General features: G+C 37.5%; 1 protein-coding gene across 1 annotated transcript in view; it reads left to right on the top strand.

Annotated features, from left to right (window-relative positions):
- DDX60 (DExD/H-box helicase 60) overlaps positions 1–18,211 on the top strand; it is a 67,167-nt gene that overhangs the window by 38,378 nt on the left and 10,578 nt on the right. The window contains exons 21-32 of the mRNA XM_067468714.1: positions 600–742; positions 1,872–1,981; positions 2,427–2,531; positions 2,648–2,770; positions 6,138–6,265; positions 7,305–7,370; positions 8,613–8,762; positions 11,277–11,424; positions 13,148–13,300; positions 14,181–14,285; positions 14,553–14,753; positions 15,552–15,656. Coding sequence (XP_067324815.1) covers positions 600–742; positions 1,872–1,981; positions 2,427–2,531; positions 2,648–2,770; positions 6,138–6,265; positions 7,305–7,370; positions 8,613–8,762; positions 11,277–11,424; positions 13,148–13,300; positions 14,181–14,285; positions 14,553–14,753; positions 15,552–15,656 — 1,537 coding nt within the window. The remainder of the gene's footprint in view (positions 1–599; positions 743–1,871; positions 1,982–2,426; positions 2,532–2,647; positions 2,771–6,137; positions 6,266–7,304; positions 7,371–8,612; positions 8,763–11,276; positions 11,425–13,147; positions 13,301–14,180; positions 14,286–14,552; positions 14,754–15,551; positions 15,657–18,211) is intronic.

Here is an 18,211-nt window from a genome sequence, read left to right as displayed (position 1 = left end):
CTGCGTGCTGTTCATTTTCCTCATTTATGAGGAATAAACTTACATTCAAATCATGAATGAGGTGCTAAATGCCTATCTTTGGCCCAAAGAGGTTTAGCTTATTTTAATTTTGGCCCCTTGTTACTGCCAAGTTGTGCAAACCTGGTTGAGAGCTTCAAGATCACAACTCACTATCCTAGCCATTATATTATGGTCATTATAGTCAATCAATTGCCATAAACTACTTATGAATCTGAATGGGTAAGAAACAAAGCAAAGTATGCATGTTGAAATCACCTCTATGACCTTATCACCCTAGAAAATGAATTCACTTTAAATCCGGTTGCTGCCTCCTGCAGAATTCTGGGGTTTGTAGTTTAGGGAGGGGCCTTTAACAGCCTCACTAAACTACAAACCCCAGAATTCTGCAGGAGGCAGAAACTGGATTTAAAGTAGATTCAGTCTCTATTCAACTTACAGTGACCTCTGAATTCCATAGGGTTTTTCTTAGGCAAGGAATACCCGGAGATGGTTTGCCTTTACCATCTCATTTTAAAAGTTGATGAGATTGAGATAATTTTGTTTTGAAGTACAGTGGCATCTTTTTTGTTTTTTTAAAGGTGGCTGCAGTCAGTAAAAAATTACTGGAAAAATACTGAAATTGTACTAGCAAAACATTCTTGTTCTTCTACACCTGTTACAAAAGGAGCCAAAGAAAAGAAAAGTATCAGAGTACAAAAGATCTCATACAAGGTTAAATTAGGTATGTATGTAAAATCAAATGATTTCTAATAGCAGATTTGTGTTTATGTTTGTCATCTAATGCCTTGAGTAAATTCATTTTTCTTCTGAATACAGTAGGCTCATGTATTAGAAGGGTTTTTGTTGCACTGCTTCATGTATACACAGAGATCTCTTTGTCGTCATCATGCTAGCTCATGCTCTACGTACTAGCTAGCCTGTGTCTTCACTCTGTTCATACTCACTCACTCTCCTTGCATTAGCACATGGTCCTTGCATATTTTGCACTAGTTCATGCACCTTGTGTTAGCTCATGGATAAATTAAATCCAAAAATGGTCACTGCCTGTTGGAAAAATGTATGGAGTGATGTGGAAGATTTGCACCCAAACAATGGAGTGATTAGGAGAATTATTGATGCAGAAAGACAGCTTGGTGGAGAAGAATTTGCCAAAATGCTAGATGAGAGACTGGAGAAACATACCGACAACCATGCAGAAGTGTTAACTAATACTGAATTGGAGGAAAATGTTAGGAATTCTTTGGAAGAATAAACAGAAACGGGAACCAACCATTTAAATATAGAAGTTTACCAAAGTGTTTGAAATTCCACAACATGAAAGGGAAATATGATTCTTGGATATAATTGGACACTGAAGTCAACTGTAGGATTACAACCTCTGCTGCTTCACTTTGATGAGTTAAAAAGAAAGAGATAATCACTTTTCATTATGATGTATTTTTAAAAAAATACCACTGACGATTCCAACAATCAACTTTGTTTGACCCTGATACTGACATTTTATGATCAATAATGTCTGCTTTTGTCATTGGCATAGTATTACAATCCAGGACCAAATTCTGATGACCTCCTCTTAACAATATTGTTACATCAGAAGATCAATATTGATGGTTTTCAGTGACCACGATGGCTTCATTGTTCATTATAGATAAGATGAGCAGGGTTCCACATTATATGTTAAAATTGTATTATCCAAAGGGTCCAGGAACAGATCTCTTGTGTAATAGGTGGGCCTGTTGTAGGTTATGACATAGAGAATATTTATGAATAGGACAGCATTCCAGTTTCAAAGCTTGTCTTTATAATCCTAACATTTCTAAATCACTTATTTTAGATTATTCTCTTTTCAGTGGTGTATGGAGAACGATACAATGACTTAGAAAAATATGTTTGCTCTTTCAATCATGGTGACTTTACAATCCATCACTATCATCCCTGTGCTGCACTGACTGTGGATCATGTAAGTTTAACATCATATTAGACAAGCATAAAAAAGTAACTCTAAAGAATGTTGAAAAATGCAATTTGTGAAAAATTACTGTCTTAAATGTGTTGTCGAAGGCTTTCATTGCCACTGGGTTGTTGTGCGTTTTCTGGGCTGTATAGCCATGTTCCAAAAGCCTTCTCTCTTAATATTGTCTTAAATGTTTTAAATTGTTTTAATGTATTTTATAATTCTATTTAAATGTTTATTTTAATTGTACTTTGTTTTATGGCATCAAATAGTTGCCTGTGTCCCCTCCGGGGTGGAGAAAGATGGGGTAGAAATGTCGTAAATAAATAAATAAATGCAGAAATGGTTTTAACGGTATTGATCTCTCTGCCTCCCTTCCCCCCGCCACAGTGCAAATTTAACGTATCTATCATAATTCCAAATAATAGATATTCTTTATTTGGCATTACAGCTTGAGAGATATGGTTTTCCACTGGATCTTTCTTTATCTCCTCGGGAAACTGTGATATTGTATGATACTATGGTAAAAGCTAGGAGAGGCTGGCCAAAAGCAAACGTAAGTACATATGGTTCCCATAGAGCAGTACATTTTCAGAGCAATTATTTTCAAAAAATAGTATGTGAGGATATTTAAGATACACATTTCATTTTCTTCTGATTTTTAATACTAAGGAACTGGATCCTGAGGTTTTTTTTAAGGATCAAATTGTAATCACCAAAACTGATGCAAGACATTATGAAACAAAAGTGAAAGAAGAATTGAAAATGTGGATTGAAGATGGCAATAAAAATGAGGTATTTCTTATTTTTCACTTATGAAGATCCTTTTATTTCATTTGGCATTTAGAAGTAGTTGAGTTATTCACTTGTTTTGGCATTCTATGTGCTGCTGTTACATAATTGGGTGTCATTTTAAAGTCACGGTCATTTTTTTTTCAGTTGTGATGTGGGATATATGTTATTATGGAGGGACTTTTTGGAAAAAAAGCAGCTAATATTTTAAATAATTTTAAAAATAAAAGATAAATTATCTAGAGAAACTTTCAGGAAAGTCCGGATGTAATTTTACCTGAAGAAATGTTTCTACAACCTTTGAGAATGTTTCATTATCATCTTTCCAGAAATTAATGTCTTCTACTATACACGTCTTCAACTCCATGGAACCTTTCTCTAGAAATTCTCTCTCTATGTAAAACTGCATCATGACTCTTTAGGGAAAATTGTATATAGACAAAAAATATGTGGTGTGTCTTGCTTCCTAAATGTGCTAGTGCTGGGATGTGTTTGGGAATGTCAACTGGTAATCTAGTCCTTCTAGTTCTGCAGTCCTTCTTTGGCTGTGACTGCATATTTTTACTTGAAATTCCATCATTTGATTCCTGTTCACCTAACTATGAGAAGTGGGATTTTCATGGAAACTGACATGGATAGGGGAAATGGCCTAAATCTAATTGCTAGTTCCATCATTGGATTAATTGTAGATTCATAACACAACACTTGTATAAATACTAGGCATGTACAATCTATAAAAATGGTTTTAAAGTACTTACAAAACTAGGGGGCACTGGCACTTCATTTCTAAAGTGTTTCTAAAAATTTTGTGGTGAACATTTTGGAACTCTAACAATTTTTTTAATATTTCATAAATGACCACTGTGCATGCACATTAGGGAAAACATCACTATCCATGGGGAAACTTCAGAGGCTTCTCCCTCCCTCATTTTTGAGCTATTATGATGAATCTTGCTACAGTGGTAGAACACATTTTTCAGAAAGATTCACACATCTATGGCTTTTTGGGAATTTTTAAAAGTTTAGACAAAAACAATTTATCCCCCCAAAAGTGACAACAGCAATCCCTTTGAATATCCATCTGTCTATATGACACACAACCACATAACTTCAACTTAGCACAGATGTATTTGCTCCTATCTCCCTCATTTTTAAAGCTATTAAGGTGAAACTTGCTACAAAAGTAGAACACATTTAACACTGGTAGCCCATGAAATTTCAGAATGTTTCACTTATCCACAGGTTTTTAGGGAATTTTCAGTTTTTATAAACAACATTAAAAAAACTACAAGAGCTAGCTCCTTGAAATTTCTATACAATGACACAAGATAATAAGGGATCACTCCCCCAACTTTCAGAAATACCGTAAAAACCGGACTACAAGACGACTTTTCAAACCTTGAAAACCCTTTGAAAAGTTGGGGGTCGTCTTGTCTTCCGGATATCAGAGGACGATGATGTATGATAGCGGCAGCGGAGTCTGCAGGCGAGCCTTGACTTCATCTTCAGGTGAAGTGGCTTGCCAGCGCACCCGTTGCCGCTTCTGGCGAGACCACCTAGGCCCTCCATTTCCAGCCTTCAGCCATGTGAAGTGGCTGGCGAGTGCTCCTGCTGCCACTTCCAGTTGCCTCTGGCGAGCAGACGATGCAGCTGAGGCAGCGGAGGAGAATCTCCTCTCGCAGCAGCCTGCTTGCCTGACTTTCAGGGCTGCGCAGACCAGCGCTGGCTGCCGAGGCCTGCTCTGACCTCCGCAGCGGAGTGAGCATGCTCGCCCCTGCTGCTCCCGGTGAGGCTTCGAGTGAGATTGACTCTGGCCTCCAGGAGCAGTGCGGCAAGAGGCCAGACGGTCCGTTGGGCCCCAGTTGGGCCCAGTGAGGAAAGAGGCAGCGTGAGGAAGGACTTCCAGGCCCAGGAGGTACCATACTTTCATACTTTGTGCTTTTGTTGCATGAAGACAGAAGGGGGGGGGGGTTTGAGCTAGATGGCCTTTAAAGCCCCTTCCACTTCTATTGTTGTTGTTATTATTATTATTATTAGTAGTAGTAATAGTAGTAGTAATAGTATTAAGTCTGGATGGCCATCTGTCAGGGGTGCTTTGGTTGTGCTTTCCCTACATAAAGGCAGAATGAAGGGGTTTGACTAGATGACCTTTAGAGCCCCCTTCCAACTCTATTATTATTATTATTATTATTATTATTATTATTATTATTATTAAGTCTGGATGGCCATCTGTCAGAGGTGCTTTGGTTGTGCTTTCCCTGAAAGAAGGCAGAATCAAGGGGGTTGGACCAAATGGCCTTTAGAGGTCCCTCCCAACTTTAGGATTCTATGAAAGGAATCTTTGTCAACCACGAGCCAATAGTGTGATGCTGCAGCTGAAAAGGCCAATGCCACGGCTGGTTTTTTAATTGTTGTAAATGATAATTTAATGCAACTGTTTATTTTAACTGATTGCCAGCATGATGTAAAGGACCCAGAGTGTAAATGAAATTCAAGGGAGGAGGGGCAACTATAATGTACAATATAAGGTACAATGTCCCTCTCATAGGAACCTGCATGTCATAAGCATTTGAATTAAAATTACCATATTGAATTCAAATCTGATTTTTTTAAAATGTTATTTGGTGTGCATTGGAAGAGGGGTGGTCTTATACAGTAAGTATATCCCAAACTCTATATTTTAACTGGAAATGCTGGGGGGTCGTCTTATACGCTCAGTCATCTTATAAGCCGGAATATACGGTACTCATGCATCTACTGATTTTAGAGATTTTTTTTTAAGTTTTTTTTTAAAAAAAACTGTTTAGGGAGAAACAAGCTGCTCTTTCCTCTCCTGATTCATCCTTTCTCATTCTGATGCATACTGAGAAATGTAGTTTTGGCAAGAGCTTTTTAAATTCTTTGGCATGGGCCCTTCCCCTTCACAAATTTAAAGGCAACATTGTGATCGCTGTGCCTTCACCTCCCTCTCCCTACTCCATCAGTCCTGCTTGTCTGAGAGGCATGCCAACAGGTTTAGCTTTGCCTCTCAGCAGGGCTTGAGTGCTCTGTGAATTTTAACTGCATCACAGGCACTTCCGAAGAAATTGAAACTTAAGAATAGAATCCATGAAAAGATTCAATTTCTTAATGTTTTTCGCACACAGCACAGCAGCATCGAAATACGTGTCATAAGTATGAAACTTACAAAATAGATCCTAGTTATGACAAGATCCGATTTATTTGCACACCTCTAATAAATATCATCTTGGGGGAGGCACTTGGATTTAGGTCTATAAAATAGTATTGATTCGTTACTGCTTATTCTTAAGTGTCTATCTGAAATGGTTGTGCAAATCCTTCACTCCTAAACCATTACTATTTTGTCTAGGCAAAAGCAGTGCTCGCACTCCTCAAGCCTCAGATTGCCTCTTCTCCTGAAACAGAGATGAGAACATGCTTTCCGCATTTTGTTGAAAAGCTCAATCAGATGAATAAATTACCTGCATTGTTTTTCTTGTAAGTAAGGCAAACAAACTATTGACATCAAGTGCTATTGGTAACAGTCAGGAAGAACTTCCTGACTGTGAGAGCCATTCGACAGTGGAACTCTCTGCCCCGGAGTGTGGTGGAGGCTCCTTCTTTGGAGGCTTTTAAGCAGAGGCTGGATGGCCATCTGTCAGGGGTGCTTTGAATGCAATATTCCTGCTTCTTGTCAGGGGGTTGGACTGGATGGCCCATAAGGTCTCTTCCAACTCTATGATTATATGATTCTATGAGTATTACTTGGGCATTTGCAAGTCTGATATCCTAAATTTGAATATGTAGGTGAAGCAACCTGATTTAAAACAAGGTAAGAGGCACAGGTAAAGGGGATGGATAGGACATCCCTTGGAATTCAAAATGTTCCCTTTCATGTTAGCCAGCATTTGAGAACTGACATTGCTAGTAGGGCAGCAAATGTCTATTGATAAGTTCTCTTAAAATTAACCCATTAAAATTACATTAAAAAATTGACGAAAGAAATTGTCTTGATAAATGTTTTGTTTCTGCAACACTCCAGTGCTAGTATGGATGAAACCAATCTAGATGTACTGAAAGTCTCATGTTACCCCTTTAGGATTTTTCCCTAGGCTTGCTCCCAGAAACTTCTGCCCTTACCCGGCTCCCTTTCTGTTAGAAAATGTTTTTAGCGTTCATTGGCTGAAAAAGTGAGAATTTCTTTTTTACATTACACAGTTGTAGTTCTACTGTTGCACTTTAACTGTCAGGGCAACAACTTATGGGATCCATAGTCTATGGAGAAGTTTTCACATTTTCATACCATGAAAACAACAAACCCTGGGATTTTGCAAAATGCAACCATATCTGTTGAAATCAAATTCATAGTTTTATAAATGAATAGTATGAAAGGGCTCTTGGTTCCTGCAAATGAAAGTAATTACAGAGTGACTTATTTGCAATGTATTACTTCCCAGCTCTGAACTGATACTTAGAGGAACAGATACTATAAGGAATATAAGTAACTAACAGTGTTTACATCCCCTCCCCTTTTTAGATTTGACACTAAAGGAGTGGAAAATTTGGCTGACGAAGTCTGCACTTTCTTAGAGAATAAGCAAAGGTAAATTCATGTTTCTTAAAAGAACAATAAAGAAAAATGTAAAATGATAGAAGCATCTGTGACAAAACAAACAGAGTAGGCATTTATTTTTATAATTTATTTTTTCTATTTAAAATTATATTGCGGTAGGTGTTTTGAGTCAATTACAATGAATCTAAATCGGCAAGAATCCTACTTCTATCACACTATGGTGGAAAGGCAGTTAACCATGTATACTCACTTATATAAAACAAAAAGGACACATATTTTTGATTAGTTTGGTATGTTTGACCGGATTCTCAATGTTAATCTAAATAGTATCAACCTACTGTTACATGAGAACTTGTGATTTTCAATATACCTTCTGGTTTTCATGTCTTCTCAGTTCCCAGCCTCCCTTTAAAAGATAAACAGGGTAAGCAAAAGAAAGGAATGATGAATCCACTGAATACAACTGACAGAGTTTGCAGTTGTATTAAGTGAATTCACTCCTCTGAAATATCAGAACACATTGGAGGAGCAATCTTTGCTATAAACTATACAGATTCTTCATATGGAAAAGCAGGAAAACTAGTAATTTTGTATGCAATCCATTTTGACAAGAATCCTACTTCTATCACACTATGGTGGAAAGGCAGTTAACCATGTTTTCCTTTGCTGCCTTTCCACCATGGTTTCTGAGGTTCTCCAGAACAAAGCAAATATTTTCTTTTCAGGGAGAGAGGGTGAAAAAGAATGAACAACTGTTCCTCCATTTTCACAGTTTTCATATGTGGTTTGCTTATTCGTATGTTTGAAATGCTGCCCCAACTCCTGAAGTTGGGATTGGTATTTGAACATTCACACAATGGCCCTAATCTTTAAGATGTGGGTCAGGGGGCTGTTTGGGCAGCAGATGTGCTGCTTGGCTGTTTTGCCCCGTATTGGTCTTCTTTGGCCATGGCAAAATGGACACTCATGGTATTTAGGAAGAGGAGGAGTCAGCTCTGTGCACCATTTCACTTACATGTGAATCCAGTCCATCTTTCTGTGTTTAATGAATGTCTGTTTATTATGGCAAAGGAGGGGAAGTACTGGAGGTACAGGGACACATGACACACAGGAAGAGGGGGGCAAATCCTCTACTGTTAGGCAAGTGATGCTCTAAATGTCTGTGGGAGCCAGTTCCCTCTCTTTTCCTGTTTGCCATGTGTTTCTGTTCTATCTGGTACCTTTGTTTTCACAATGGAGTCATATTTCACTAACTGACAATTTTACATTTAGCCTTAAGAGAAGTGGACAACACACAGAAGGACAATGTAATTCCAAAAAGGGCAGTCGTGTAGATGAGCAGAGCTCACGTTCAGCGAATATAAAAAGGGTGGAAAAAAAAGCAAAAAAGATTGAAAAAGCTATACAGAGATTGCCACCTGGGTAAGTGTCTAAAATAATTATTATATACCATTCAGATTGATTTATGTTGCCATGTACTAATCTATGTAGAAATAAACCTCGTCAATATCAGTTTCATACAGGATATATATCATAAAGTAAATATTAATTTCCTTTCTCTTTTCTATGTGATTGCTTCCCTCATTTTTCGGTTAGGATAGTATACTAAGTTTACTATCTTCTTTCTTGGTAGAATTCCTAAGATAAACATTCTTTTTTTTTAGGTAAATGCTATTTATTTATTTCTTATTTTAAGCTCTGGCTTCTATATATAGTGCAATGTTCTCCTTTCACTGGGTTGTTGTAGGTTTTTCGGGCTATATTGCCATGTTCTAGAAACATTCTCTCCTGACATTTCACCTGCATCTGTGGCAAGCATCCTCAGAGGTTGGGAGGTTTGTTGGAAACTGGAAATTGGGTTTATATATCTGTGGAAGGTTCAGGGTGGGAGAAAGAATTCTTGTCTGTTGGAAATAGATGTGAATGTTGCAATTGGCTAATCAAAGTGGTGAACTGAAACATTTACACCTAGCTCCAACAGACGAGACTTCTTTCTTCCATCCTGAACCTTCCACAGATATATAAAACCAATTTTCCAGTTTCCAACAAACCTCACAACCTCCGAGGATGCTTGCCACAGATAAAGGCAAAATGTCAGGAGAGACATTTAGCCTATTTGGCCATGTAGCCTGAAAAACCTACAACAACCCAGTGGTTCTGGCAATGAAAACCTTCGACAATACATTCTCCTTTAAAATTCTAATACACCTTTATTTAAATGCTGATTATACCTGAAAATATATCATATGTAATTAAAATGCAAGATAGATCATCTCAAAATAATATTGTATTAAAAATGACTTTTGGGCTTGGAAATGGCTCTCCAATCTTTTAAATAAGACATGCATATATGAACAGTTGAGATCTTTGACTCTTTCACACTACACAGTTCTAGCATAATGATGATGGATTATGGAATATTTTATTTTAGAATCCTTTTTTAAAGACAAGGGAGCATGAATTCATCATCTCAGTTATGCGTGTGTAGATGTTATAACTGATTCATATTCATGTACCTGACATATTCAATAGTATAACGAACATGTAGGGATTGTAAAAGTCTCCCAGTCCTGATTTGCTGCAAGTGACAAGGTCTCTTGTTGTTCAGGGCACAGCAGACTGATGTTTCCATCCTTTCCCATGAGTTATCTTTGGTGTGAGGAGCAATTGCATCAGGGATCCTCCTTACACTCTAAAAACTGATGGTAAGAGAGGATGGAAATACCAGACTGCAGTGCCTCAAATTACAGAACAGGCTACTGTAATTTTGAGAACATACTCTTGTTGATCAGAGTAAAACAGGGGAGAGGTTGAGCCTGGAAATCCTACTTACAATAATCTCAAATCTTGTCTGTTGTTTTTATATTTATGAGGGATATCCGGAAAGTAAGGCTACAAGATTTTTTTTAAAAAAATACAAAGAATGAATATATTTCAATAAAACTTACATGGATTATACCATAGATATTACATTATTTTTCCACATAATCACCATTCAGTTCAATACATTTTGTAATATGTGCAATGAGTATTTTGATGCCTGTTTCATAGAAGTCTCCCTCAGCCTTTTTCAGCCAATTTGTCATTTTGATGATGACCTCTTTGTTGTTGGAAAAGTGTTTTCCACCAAGGTGTTCCTTCAATTTAGTGAACAGATGGTAGTCACTGGGTGCGAGATCGGGGCTGTGAGAGGGGTGGCTTAAAACATCCCAACCAAATGATGTCAACAATACTTGTGTTGCATGAGCAGTGTGCATATGCGCATTGTCATGAAGGAGATAAACTCCCACCATCAGCATCCCACGACGTTTCTTTTGGATGGCTCTGCAAAGTTTCTTCATAGCCTCACAATATCTTACAGCATTTGTTGTTCCACCTCTTTCCAAAAATTCAATGAACATATGGCCATATAGCCTGAAAAGCCTACAACAACCCAGTGATTCCAGCCATGAAAGCCTTCAACAATGGAACGAGGATGCTCATCTCTAACCTTTACCACAACGCCAGCCAATGAGCTACTGATGACTATTATGGCAGTAATACCAACTTCCCTCGCAAAAATTTCCTGTGAGAGCTATGTGCCTTGTAACCTTACTTTCCAGATAATCCTTGTATTTTCTGCAAATTCTTGTATCATGTGGTAGAAAAGTGTTTGAAAGTTTGGAAGTTATAAAAATCTGTTATCCTTTAAAATATGTTTTGAATTGTTACAACCACATGTTTGTTTAATTGATTTTTAAAAACTTTTTAAAGACAAAAATAAATTGAATTTTGTTTTAAATTAGCCTAAGACTTTTTGATTCCTGTATTGGAACAAAGATAAGTTACAAGTTGAATACAGAATGAAGTAAAAAGTGATGTGTTGGGAAAACGTGAAATAGAAACCAAAAAGACAGATTTTGAAAAGATTAGGTAATCACTCAATCCTTCTTGCAGCAATCCTAAATTTACTGATAAAGATGATAAAGATGAGAAACGTTCTGTTTTGGAAGCTGAGTTTGATGATATAACGAAGCACCTGGAGAAACATTATGAAATCCCTCCTGATTGCACATATGCAAATTGGCAAACTATTGATAATAAGGTGAGCTCAAACTCTTTCCAGCAAATGACCAGGATGCAAGTTTTACTATGATCCTGGAATGTTTTAAAGTTTGTGTGTGGGGAATCCATCTGAAGTTTCTGATTGCCAAGCATGTAAGTAATTAATGCTCACATTTTAAAAAAAACTTTAAAGCCCTTTTCCATGTATGTAGTAAATACAGAAATAGTGAGCCAATCTGAAAATTGTACAAGAGGAAACACTGTTTTATTGACTACAACCATGCCCCTCATTCTTCAAGTCACATTGGCACTGGGAATAAGTTCAAAAAAGTAATTTGTCCAAGCTCTGATAGAACCTTGATATTTCATTCATTTAGTATGTTTATGTTGCAGTAGTCACCAAAAAATGGCCCCATCCTGCGTAATTGAGAAGCAGTGCTGAATGGCAGAAGAAATTAGCATTCGAAGGGCTGAAGCACCATCTCCTGGCCATATTTAAGGGTTTCTTACATTGTCTGGTAACATGAGAAAAAGAGCTGCAGGAGTTTCTCAGCCACCAACATAATGGCAGGGCGTAATCTTACATGGTTTCCCCAGTTCTTTTCATTATATACTCCATAATCTACCAGAAACCATAGGACAGTGGTTCTCAACCTGTGGGTCCCCAGATGTTTTGGCCTCCAACTCCCAGAAATCCTAACAGCTGGTAAACTGGCTGGGATTTCTGGGAGTTGTAGGTCAAAACACCTGGGGACTCACAGAATGAGAACCACTGCCATAGGGTTTATGTGTGGAGATCTTCAGTAGGAATTAATGCCTAATATTTAGTTCCAAATCTGTGATACAGTGTTGTTTAACCTTTTCTTTGAGTCAGGAGTGACTTGAAAAACTGCATGTCGCTTCTGGTGTGAGAGAGTTGGCCATCTGCAAGGATGTTGTTCAGGGGACATCCGGATGTTTTACAATCCTGTGGGAGGCTTCTCTCATGTCCATGCATGAGAAGCTGGAGCTCACCCCCCTCCCTGAATTCAAACCGCTGATCTTTGGTCAGCAGACCCATTGCGCCACCGGGGGCTCCTTGTTTGACCTTCTATGGGGTATAGCCATCAAGACTCAAAAATAGAGGCTACTCACACATTAATGCAGATATGGAGGAAATAGGCATGATGAACTGGCATGCTCAAGTTCAGTGGTTCCCAAACTTTGGGCTCCTCCAGGTATTTTTGGACTTCAGCTCCCATAGTTCCTAACAGCTGGTAAGCTGGCTGGGGCTTCTGTGAGTTGAAGTCCAAAACACCTGGAGGCCCAAAGGTTGGGAACAACTGCCCAAAATCCTAGTAATGTAGGTTTTGAGGTGAGAGGTCTTTAAAAGGTGCTTGCAAATTTTGTTTCATTATATTTTGTTCTGATACTGGATAAAATAATTTGTTCTCTGAGGGCCATGGAGCAGTTTAAATTTGAAGAAGGATCTTCTTCTGGAAACCAGGCAAGGTCACTGGTAAGGGAAAGAGCATCACTGAGGCAATATTTCATTTTCAATTCTGGACCAGCCCTCTGAGGCCCCTTCCACACAGCTGTATGAAATCCACATTAAACTAGATTATATGACAGTGTGGACTCCGATAATCAAGTTCAAAGCAGATATTGTGGATTATCTGCCTTGATCTTCTGTGTTATATGGCTTCTAATCAGGGTTTTCAATAACAGACATTTTGTAGTGAGTTGAAATCTGAACATACTGTGACATTTATTTTTTCCTGCAGTTTTTGGAAAAAGTCTTTCATCGGGCAAGATTCCTGAGAAAGAAGCAACTACTGGAAAAACTAGCACTAAGGGGCATAGGTTATCACCATGCTTCTGTGGAAAGGAAAGGAAGGCAGGCGGTGGAGATGCTTTTCCGAAAAGGATTTATCCAGGTATACTAATTTTATCAATTCTTTTTGCCCAAATAAACCTATTAGTTTTACAAATCCCACTTTTCTCTGTGTTAATTCCAGTTATGTTTTCTTTTAACCATTTCTTTTAACAATTGATAGGATTGGGATTTTTGTGGTGGTGGTGATAACCAACCCCATCTGTTTTCAAATTAGATGCTATGGCTACATATTTGAACAGTTTTTTCTCAGCCGGCATTCAATGAAATACTAGACTTCTATGAGAGGTCATTATGGATTCTGTTAGAGGTTGTGATTGGAAAAATTAAGCATTTTTTGAACTGTAGATTTTGTGCAGGGGTCTCCTGAAACCTGAAAATTATTTCAAAGGTTCCTCCAGAAGAAAAAGGTTGAGAAAGGCTGTATTAGACAAGCAAAAGTTTGGAATATAGCATAGAAACAGTGAGTAGTAAGTGAATGGGATTCAGAGAGAAGGGGGAGAAACTGATTTACTCCATCTTACTGTTCAGGTCACATTTAAAGGTTTTTTTTTAAAAAAAATATCCATGTAGGCTTTCATGCAATGTCAGTCAAATTTAAATTGGGTCATTGATACTACAATAGTGATACTGTGTGGAACTTGATGTTGGAATGGGATTTTTTCTCTCCTTATGTAGTCAGTGTTATACAGTATTTGAATTTGGAGTCAGTAACATTTCTGGACAAGTATGCTTCCTTCCTTGAAACAAAATAAATAACAAATCCCAAACCTTTAGATATTGCCAATAATTTCAAAACTTCCTTTATTATTGTCCTCACTTCAAACTTTTCTCCTGTCTGAGTAGCTCATATTTGTAATCCATAAAAAGATTACTGTTCTTATCAACTAATATATTGTGAAGAATTGGTTTTCATCTTTTAGGTGGTAACAGCCACGGGAACCTTGGCCTTGGGAATCAACATGCCATGCAAATCTGTTGTTTTTGTACAAAATTCTGTCTATTTGGATGCTTTGAACTACAGGCAGGTAATGAGATTCACAGACTTTAAAAAATCACTACTAAGAGCTTTATACATATTTATACACAAGTGCTACAGACATTAATTTAAAAACTGAGTACAATATGACTCTCATATAGCCTAGTCAGGCTATCATGTGAATATTACAGTCATTCTATAAAGAAGGAGAATGGTTCTTGTGAATAACTTCTCAGAAACATTTAAATAGATATACAGTTTTTGATTCCAAATTATTCTTGATCACTTTTTTTTTTAATTTTCATTTCTTCTCCAGATGTCTGGACGGGCTGGGCGATGTGGCCAAGATTTGTTGGGAAATGTCTATTTTTTCGACATTCCTTTGCCCAAAATACAGAAACTCATAAAATCAAATGTTCCTGAACTCCGAGGACAGTTTCCTTTGAGCATTTCTCTAATATTGAGACTCATGCTTTTGGCTTCAAAAGCAGATGACAAGAAGGATGCAGAAGCAAAGGTTATCTTAAAACAGAACAATATCACATTAATGTTCTAAACTGGGAACTCTTGCTTTACTATCATGCTGCTGTCTCCTGGAGAATTCTAAAATATGTAGTTTAGAGAAGCTGATGACCTCTCTAGCTGAGAATTCCCAAGGCCCTGCACTTCAGTTTTCATGGTGGGAACAAATCTATTTTTTCTAGGGCAAATGTAACATTCACTAGCTATTGTAGTATTTTGAGGTCTTCTGCATCATTTTCTTAATGACTGGAAGATTCCAAAATGAACAATATGTGACATGGAAAGTAAACTATTGCGCAGTATTTGTTTCATTTGTTTCATTTGGAAGGTGCAAAACAAAAGACCAATTTTTGGATGAAACAAAAGGCGAAACAAAAGAGTTGCATGGTTTCCATTCCTTTGTTTGGTTTTCAGGCCACATGGCTTTCCTCACATGGCCCAGGGAGTTCTTCTGAATGTGTCAAAGGAAGAGGAGGTTTTTTTTTTTTTTTTTTTGCCAATTAGAGCCCAAGAAAACAGTGACATCACCAGTTGTGCTCGAGAACCTAAAGATTCCTAGAGGGGTGTTCTATTTAGGAATTCTACATGAGCTCCTTAGCTGTGTTTGTTCAGCTGAGTAACATCTCCTGGCACAACCATACAGTAGATGGTCCCTGCCAGCAAAACACAGGGAAAACCCTTCAGTTTTTAGGCAGGGGAGGTACAGGCTCAAATGTCAGAATTTCCACATGTTCTCTGAACTTTTTATTAGATAAGATGATATTATGTTAATACCATTTTTCTCCTTTGACAGGTTTTATCAATATTGAAGCATTCACTTTTATCCTTCAAGCAACCCAGGGTTCTGAAAATGCTGAAGCTCTATTTCTTGTTTTCCTTACAATTTCTTGTGAAAGAGGTAAACGTACTAACTTCTTAAGCAATGTTGGTTGTCCTTTTGCACAGTCCTGCCTGACATGGGACAAAAACTCGCATTTGCCAGTCTATATAGATCAGAGGTTCTCAAACCTTTTAAACAGAGAGCCAGGTCACAGTCCCTCAAACTGTTGGAAGGCTGGATTATAATTTGAAAAAAAAAAACCTGAATGAATTTTCTATGGACACTGAATATATCTTATTTGTAGTGCACAAAAAAACCTTTAAAACAACACAATAATTAAAATTAAGAACAATTTTAGCAAATATAAACTTATTAGTATTTCAATGGGAAGTGTGGGCCTGCTTTTGGCTGATGAGATAGGATTGTTGTTGTTGTTGTTGTTGTGTGCTTTCAAGTCATTTTAGACTTAGGTTGACCCTGAGTAAGGGCCGGGTAAATGACCTTGGAGGGCCGTGTCTGGCCCCCAGGCCTTAGTTTGAGGACTCCTGATATAGATGGTGAATTTTGGGTGAGAAATAATTGTATTATGAAGGTGTGTCTATATTGATTGGATTGTGCACTTTCATTAGGAGCATAGCTACCATGGACAGATCAAATTCTGGAGCAGATATAATAGCCTAAAGAGAGATAAAAATGGAAGCTCGCATTTGAGTAATTTTGATTGGAGATGCAAATCTTTCCTTATTTTGTTCCCACACAAGTGTATGTAAAATTCAATCAGTTTCACCATGCTGGTGAGATTTGTGCAATATTTCATCGTTTTCTTTATTGCATTTGTGAACCTTTTTGTGAAAAATTCACAGTTTTTTGGTAGAGGCCAACAAAAATGTAGGTGAATAAGTGGAGGGTGTATGTGCATGAAAGAACTGGTCTTTTATCTCTTTCATAGCACTGACATTTTTCAGAGCAGTTGATATTTTTAATATTCTTTACATTCTTTGTGTATTATTGAGAAATATATCTGATGCCATCTGGGATGTCAACACCTTTTATTATATTTTATCTGTTTGTTGTATGTTTTACTTTAAAATGTTTATATATGTCTTTTTATTGTGTAAGCCAATGCTGTAAACCAGGGTTCCTCAAACTTTTTAAACAGAGGGCCCTCTCAAACTGTTGGAGGGCCGGATTATAATTTGAAAAAAACATGAATGAATTCCTATGCACACTGCACATATCTTTTCTGTAGTGCAAAAGAAATCCCCTTAAAAACAATACAATAATTAAAATGAAGAACAATTTCAACAAATATAAAATTATTAGTATTTCAATGGGAAGTGTGGGCCTGCTTTTTGGCTGATGAGATAAGATTATTGTTATTGTTGTGTGCTTTCAAGTTGTTTCAGACTTAAGTTGACCCTAAGCAAGGGCCGGGTAAATGACCTTGGAGGGCCGCATCCGGCCCCCGGGCCTTAGTTTGAGGACCCCTGCTGTAAACTATATTCAGCTCCAATATGATCTTAAGCCATCTTCTTGTAGAATATCTTCTATTCAGTAACATGACACAAGTCTTTAATGTAGTAATAGAACAAGGAAATGTTTATTTATGGATTCTCAGGCACATAAAGCTTATTGGTTACACAGTATTTTTCTTCACAGTATTTCTTGGATATTGTTACATACGGCTTTAACTATTATGAATGAGTAGAACTGTTATTATATAACATTCAGAATTGCTTATCTTATGCCATCTTGGTTTGGTAACCCTTCTTCACTTTTAAAATGTAATTCTTTTCCAGTCTCCTGACTGGGCAACCTATATCTTATAATTCTTTCTTTTTCCTCAATAGTTTAACTGTAAACTTGTTCTCAAATAACACTGACTGATGACTTATATTCAGATTATCCTTTTATTACTTCAGTTTTGCCACAGTAGGCACAATACTGCACTGAGATTTTCTTTCCCCTTGCTCACAGGCTAGATCACAATTCAAAAATGGTTCATTTAACACTTTAAATATCAAGGTCCAAGACTTAAACTTAGAATAGGAGCCTACTCACTTCCAGCACTCATAACCAGAGACATATTCCCTTTAACTCACCCGGCTAAAGACTGCCTCATATTTTAAAATCTCCCCTCTTCTCCTTTCAGTTAGCTCTGCCCCTTTTTCCTCCTAGCCTAGCTAAACTGATATGGATACATTTCTACTTGCAGGGGCTATGTTTCTATGGCAGCACATCAACCAATCAGCTGTAGCCAACTCCTGCCTGCACCCGACATATATCAACAGTACAAAACACAGTTAAAACTTTTATTAAATTGGTTATTTTGTTACACCATCACAAGCAGTAAAATGAGTTTTTGTTATTGTCTGTGGTGGTTGCAGGGATTATAATGGAACTCTTCTCATATCCCACCTACTCGTAGCACCCATTTTCTCTCTCCCAGAAAATATCATTTCACATGTATTCTGGACATATTCTTATAGTGAACAATGGGCAAGAATTTCATGGTAGCATTATCCCCTATTACAGTGGTTCTTAACCTGTGGGTCCCCAGGTGTTTTGTCCTACAACTCCCAGAAATCCCAACCAGTTTACCAACTGTTAGGATTTCTGGGAGTTGATGCCCA

Source organism: Anolis sagrei, chromosome 5 (genome assembly GCF_037176765.1).
Source record: "Anolis sagrei isolate rAnoSag1 chromosome 5, rAnoSag1.mat, whole genome shotgun sequence".
Classification (NCBI taxonomy): Eukaryota; Metazoa; Chordata; class Lepidosauria; order Squamata; family Dactyloidae; genus Anolis; species Anolis sagrei.
The sequence above is the reverse complement of the archived record's forward strand: the minus strand, read 5'-3'. Positions and strand labels throughout refer to the sequence as shown.